The 5,489-nt window shown below is 55.4% G+C and overlaps 2 protein-coding genes across 2 annotated transcripts in view; both read left to right on the forward strand.

Moving 5' to 3' along the window:
- Positions 1–1,474, forward strand: part of TREML2 (triggering receptor expressed on myeloid cells-like 2) — a 14,161-nt gene extending 12,687 nt beyond the window's left edge. The window contains exon 6 of the mRNA XM_012640826.1: positions 1,461–1,474. The gene's annotated coding sequence lies outside the window, so the exon portion shown is untranslated. The remainder of the gene's footprint in view (positions 1–1,460) is intronic.
- A 40-nt stretch (positions 1,475–1,514) lies between these two features.
- On the forward strand, positions 1,515–4,594 carry LOC105807428 (natural cytotoxicity triggering receptor 2). Its single transcript, XM_012640806.1, has 5 exons — positions 1,515–1,572; positions 1,667–1,722; positions 1,827–2,142; positions 3,359–3,553; positions 4,467–4,594. Exons 1-4 carry the CDS (start codon positions 1,515–1,517, stop codon positions 3,478–3,480), a joined length of 552 nt encoding a protein of 183 aa, XP_012496260.1. The 3' UTR covers positions 3,481–3,553; positions 4,467–4,594.
- Positions 4,595–5,489: the final 895 nt, after the last annotated feature.

Consider the following 5,489-nt stretch of genomic DNA (forward strand, 5'->3'; position numbering starts at 1 on the left):
ATCTAATGACAATTATTTTTTACAATATGCTTGATTCGTGTGGTTTTTCACCAAATGTTTATGGAGTGACTGTGGCAGCTGGGAGCTGGGGGAGGGGATGATCTGGGGGCTGAGTTTCTCTTTTCCCCTCCCTCCCTCCTCTTCCCTCTCTCTGTACCTACCTTCCCCTCTCCCCTCCCAGCTTTGCTGTCTCCCGCCTTTGCTAGGGACCACCCCCCGCTGCATCTCCATTCCTGCAAACGGGTCTCCATCTCCTTTCCCCTCTTCCCCTCCTGTCCCCGTGGGACCTCCCAGTTCCCAGGTAAGCCTGAGCATGAAGCCTCTGATCGCTGGGACAGCGGGTTAGAGTTCTGATCAGAACCCCCTAACTCTGTCATGCGCCTTCCAGCCTGTGCTTGACTTGGGTGGGGAGGGGAAACTTCAGGCTGGGGAGAGAGAGGAGAAATATTGTTAACGAACCCACAGGGGCTTCACTGTCGCTCACCACACAGAAAGCCAATTACTGAGACAATGACAATTGTCAGAGAAGAAAGGATTTATTGCAGGAGATGTGTCAGCTGGGAGGTGGGAGGTATGGACTGCCTCAAATCTGCCTCCCGGACCAACAGGGTCAGGACTTTTTTCTGGAGGTGAAATGAATAATTCATGAGGAGAGTGAGCATCATTACACATTTGGGGTGGAGTGCAGGGCACGCAAGCGCAGTGAGAAATCAGGCTAGTACATACATCCCATGATCAAAATATGGAGTAGTAGTATAGTGAGCTTAGTAGTGTAATGAGCTAGGGGTTAATATTGGTCATTCTTTCAACCTTGTACACAGGTGGGATTCGGGCAGTAGGTTGCTCAGTAGTACCTTGGCCACAGTCTGTGATGGGTGTTGCTTATCTTGGTTTCTGTACAAACAGGGGGTGTAAGGCTTTGTAGTTATCTCATGGCTGCAAGGAGGCTCTGTGGTTTCTGGAAAAGAAACTCAAAAGGGAATTCATCAGTGCAACACAAAGTTACAAAGTTCTGGTCAGCAAATCTTACTGGCCTGGGAATTTGAAACAGAAGAAAACTACAAAAAAAAAAAAATCACACACAACACTATGAAAAAAGTTTTCTTGCTTACGGAGGCAATTACAATATTTCACCATAGTTTCCTGCTCAGCTTTCTCAGCTATCCCCTCCCACCGCCCCTGTAGGAGGAGGTGGCCTGACAAGGAGGAAGAGGTTGGGTCCAGGGGAGCCCAGCAGGAGCTGCAGAGTCCCCAGAGCCCTGGTCCAGTCCGAGGGCTGAGGCCTTTGCAGGCCCAGAGGTAGAGCCTGCAGCTGGAGGGTCCCACACAGGCCAAGGACGCCCTGTTCCTCCCAGGCCTCCTGCTTCCCTGAGCCTCCTCCCTGTGCCTTCCCCAGCAATTCATCCCACACAGCTGGGGGCGGCTGCACTGAAACCCCAGCTCTGGTTCCCCCTCCCTAGGGCTTTCTGGCTCCCTCACATCCCTCCCCACACCCCAGCTCAAGAAGAGGACCCATGGCCTGGGGGGCCACACGCCTGCTATGGCCTGTCCTACTGGTGCTCCTGGCCTCAGGTGAGGGGCAGGGGAGGGCCGAGGGAAGGGGAGGGGTGAGAGCAGGGGAAGATGGATAGACCAGGTGGGCGTGACAGGGGCTGTGTGGAGGGAGGGCAGGGGACAGGGTGGTGCCATGGCCGGCGCTGTGCTCTGGAGCACAACCTGAATGTAAGCACAAGAGCATTGCCCCTGAGGAGGGAGGTCCCACCTCCCAGCCCTGTGGCAGCAGACGGGGGGGCTCCTGACCTGAGGCCTTATTTTCAGCTTCCTAGGCACAGAAGACAGAGTTTCTGCCTGCCCTGAAGGGTGAGACTGTCTCTGCGAGGTGCCGGCACCAGCAATCCCAACGTTGGCAGGTGAAAAGCTGGTGCAGGCAGACAGTAGCCAGGACATATACGGTCGTCGTGGACAGTTCCAGGACAGCGTCTGGGAAGCCTCGCTTTTCCATCCAGGACGATGGCTCCTCTGGCGTCTTCACCGTCACCATGACTGAACTCAGGGTAGAGGATTTGGGGTTCTATTGGTGTGTAATCTACAAATTTCCTGAGATCTCTATTCTCAGAGTCATCCATCTGGTGGTATCTCAAGGTGAGTTCCTTCCCTTTTGGTGTGTGCATCTCAGACATCTTGAATCACAGGTGTTGGAGCTGGAGAGGACCCTGGAGATCCTTTCCTTCAACCCTCTCATCGCCAAACACTGGGGCACAGAGAGGAAAAGCCCCTTGGCCCGAGGGCAGAACCAGCCCAGAACCCAGGCCTGCTGGCTTCTAATTGGTTCTTCCTTCTTCATCACACGTATTCGCTTAACATTTTTGGTGTTACTAACGGGACTCCTCCATTTACCTGGAATGACGTTAAAGCTTCCCACGCTTGAGCACAGCTGGCTTGATGCCCCATTCCTGGACATCCCTGCCCCTTCCCCTAACCCCCAGCCTCCTCTCACAGGGATGTGGGGTCCGTCGTACAGCAGGGTCACAGAGTAATGGGGTGGGGTCGAGAACTGTGCACAGAAGGGAGACGTGAGACTTAGGGGGTGAGGCTGGGCAGTGTGGCTGCCTAGGGCTCAGGGGCCCTGGGTCCTCCCCCGGGACTTGCCGAGAACAAGTGAGACTCCTTAATCTGCAGAATGGGAAGTGGGAGGTACCTCTAACCCGAGGACCAGGTATCCCTCCTGAGGATGCAGAGCTGCCCCGCCCCCTGCATCTTTCCGTGGTGGTCGGGCCTGAGCAGCACCTCCCGGGCCCTCCCTGCTGCCGAGCCTGCCCTGCCATGTGGTCACATGGGCTGGGGCACCTAGACCAGCCGCTGGCTTCACTGCCTGTTCCATGCAGGGCACGGGGCCAGGCTAGGCTCCGGAAGGGCCTGAAAACCTCGCGATCCCATTCTGAGCCGCACGAGCCCACAGCCCAGCCAGAAAGACAATGTGAACAAAGGGTTACGACGCGGCTGGTAGGTGGCATAAAGGAAGCATGCTGGGTGGAGGCCCAGTGAAAGGAGGGGTCAGGTCACCAGACAAGGCCAGGGGTCTGTCCGCTCACCCCAGGAGGACTCGACAGAGGAGCTGACACCACCTGGGCCTCGTTGGGTGAGCAGGGATTTATCCAGAGGAGACACAAGCGGTGGTGCAGGAGGCATTAGAGGTTGCAAGTGCATGGCATGTTCAAACACAATGAAAACAGAAGAGACTGGAGAATGTATCCAGTATACATGCGACTATGTGACACTTCATTTAAAGCCACTCATACTGTGGCCCTTCACTGGGCAACTCCAGCAGAACTCAGCCAACACCTCCATTCCTTTGCAGGGCTTCTCGGGCTTCTCAGAGTCCTCGCTTGCTCTGGGCCACGTGTGGGTGCCTCCCACCCGGGACAGGGGGCTGGAAGAGGGTTCTTCCCTCAGTGTCATCTCTTACAGCTTCAACACTAGCCACCACCAAGGGCACCAGGAGCACCAGGAGGGCAACGGTCCTGGCCTCTGCCACCAGCCCTGTCACTGACAGGTACTGCACCCCCACCCCTGTCCTCCCAGCCCTCTTTTCCTCCCACCCTCTGCTGACTGTGCCAGATGCCCCCAGCTACCACACTGCCACAGATACCCAGCTCTCAACGGGAAGGAATGGGGGCAGACAGGTCACCTCAGGTCACTTCGCCTGAGCCTCAGTTTTCTCATCTTCAAAATCGGGTTAATAACATTCCCACCTTACGTCAGGGTTTCTAGTCCTCGGGACTATTGACATTCGGAGCCAGGTAATTCTTTGTTGTAGGGGGCTGTCCTGTGAATTGTAGGATGTTTAGCAGCATCTCTGGCCTTTACTCATTAGATGCCAGTAGCACAAACCTCCCGACCACCCAGATGCGACAACCAAAAATGTCTCCAGACACTTTCAGGTTGTGCCACAACCACCTGCAGTTTGGAACCGCTGTCTTACAGGGTTACAGTGAAGATTAAATGAGAATGTGGATTTGAATGGCCCAGCCCAGTGCCAGCACAGGACCAGGGCTGCTTCTTTCACCTCTGCCCGCTTCCAGCCCTTCTCTGCCTTTCTGTAAGAGCAGGGAGCTAGCCCAGAGCCACCGCGGGTCTGGGGAAAGGGCACACTGTCGTTACTACAACCTGGGGCCTGCTTTCCTTTCCACCCCTGCCTGATGGTGCCCAGCACGGGGACCTGCCTCTGTCCTCCCCTCCCCTCTCTCTACCTACTATCGCTGCGCACCGCGAACCCTGGGCTTTTGCAAACCTCAGCTCCTCGCTTCAAGAGGTTAAACCAGACACCAAGTGGTGCTGATCACCTGAGCTGAGAACTGTCCCTAAACCGCTTCCTCTCCCACTCTCACCCATGACAGCCCAGACACCTTTCCTGAGAGGTGGTGCAAGGAAGTCTGCCTCCATGTTCTTCCTTTGCCTTGAGACAGGACCTGTTAAAATGCACTCGTCATCTGGCAGAACTGTTTGTCAGTGTGCCCTGCACTCACCGCACCTCAGAGAGAAGGGTCGAGGTTAAGGAGACGGAATAAGAACGGTGGAGGGAAGAATGCTGGGAGAGGTGAGTGCAGACCCTGCAGCGGGGCCCCGAAGGAATGTTAAGGAATGGTAGTCGGCAAAGGGAAAGAAACAAAGACTTGAGACGGCACCAAGGAGGAAACCAGCCCACGATGGAATGGCTCGCCCGAGGCTGCACGGCCTGGCGGGGCAGAGCCCTTGACCCTGTGGCCGCCTCCTGGTCCGCTGAGCAGGAGGGGACTTCAGGGGAGGCCGCAAGCTGGGGAGGGCCTGTGGTGACGACAGGGCAGGAGGTTGGGCTGGGCTCTGACCTTCCTCACCTGGCTGGTCCCATTCCAAAGCCCTACGGCAAACCACAGGTTCATCACCCTGGGCGTGACCGTGGCCATCCTGCTGCTGCGGGTGCTGACGCTTGCTCTCATCTGGGTCCTGTACCTCAGGAAAGCCCGAGGAAGAGCCGGGAAAGGTGAGCTGCTGTCGCTGGCTCTGGGCGGACACGGAGTGCTTAGCCACTTATTCAGCGGCCTCACAGCCCTGGAGACAAGGCTTGTCTCCTCACTTTACCAATGAGGAAACTGAGGCCCGAGGGGTGCAGGGGCCAAGATCCCCTGTGAGTCCCAGATGACTCTCTTCTCTTCCCGTTGCCAGAGTGGCAGTCTGGGCAGTGCTGCGGGTGGACCAGTTCTCTTCAGAGACCCAAGGTCAGCTCACTCAAAGCCAGTGCACTCAGCGAAAATTTGCCTGGAACTAGGTGTGCTAGTGTCCATTTTGGACCATGTATTTTTGCCATCTTTTGAGTTAAGGCTTTTAAAACAAATTTATGTAAAGACCTTACGGTTAATGGCATTTTTTTTAATTGTTGCTATCCTTTTAAAATTTTGTCTCCCTAAAAGGACTTCAAGGACTTTTTAATTTTCAAAGTTTTAAGTTTTTAG

Source organism: Propithecus coquereli, unplaced genomic scaffold (genome assembly GCF_000956105.1).
Source record: "Propithecus coquereli isolate 6110/MARCELLA unplaced genomic scaffold, Pcoq_1.0 Scaffold158, whole genome shotgun sequence".
NCBI classification, from domain to species: Eukaryota; Metazoa; Chordata; class Mammalia; order Primates; family Indriidae; genus Propithecus; species Propithecus coquereli.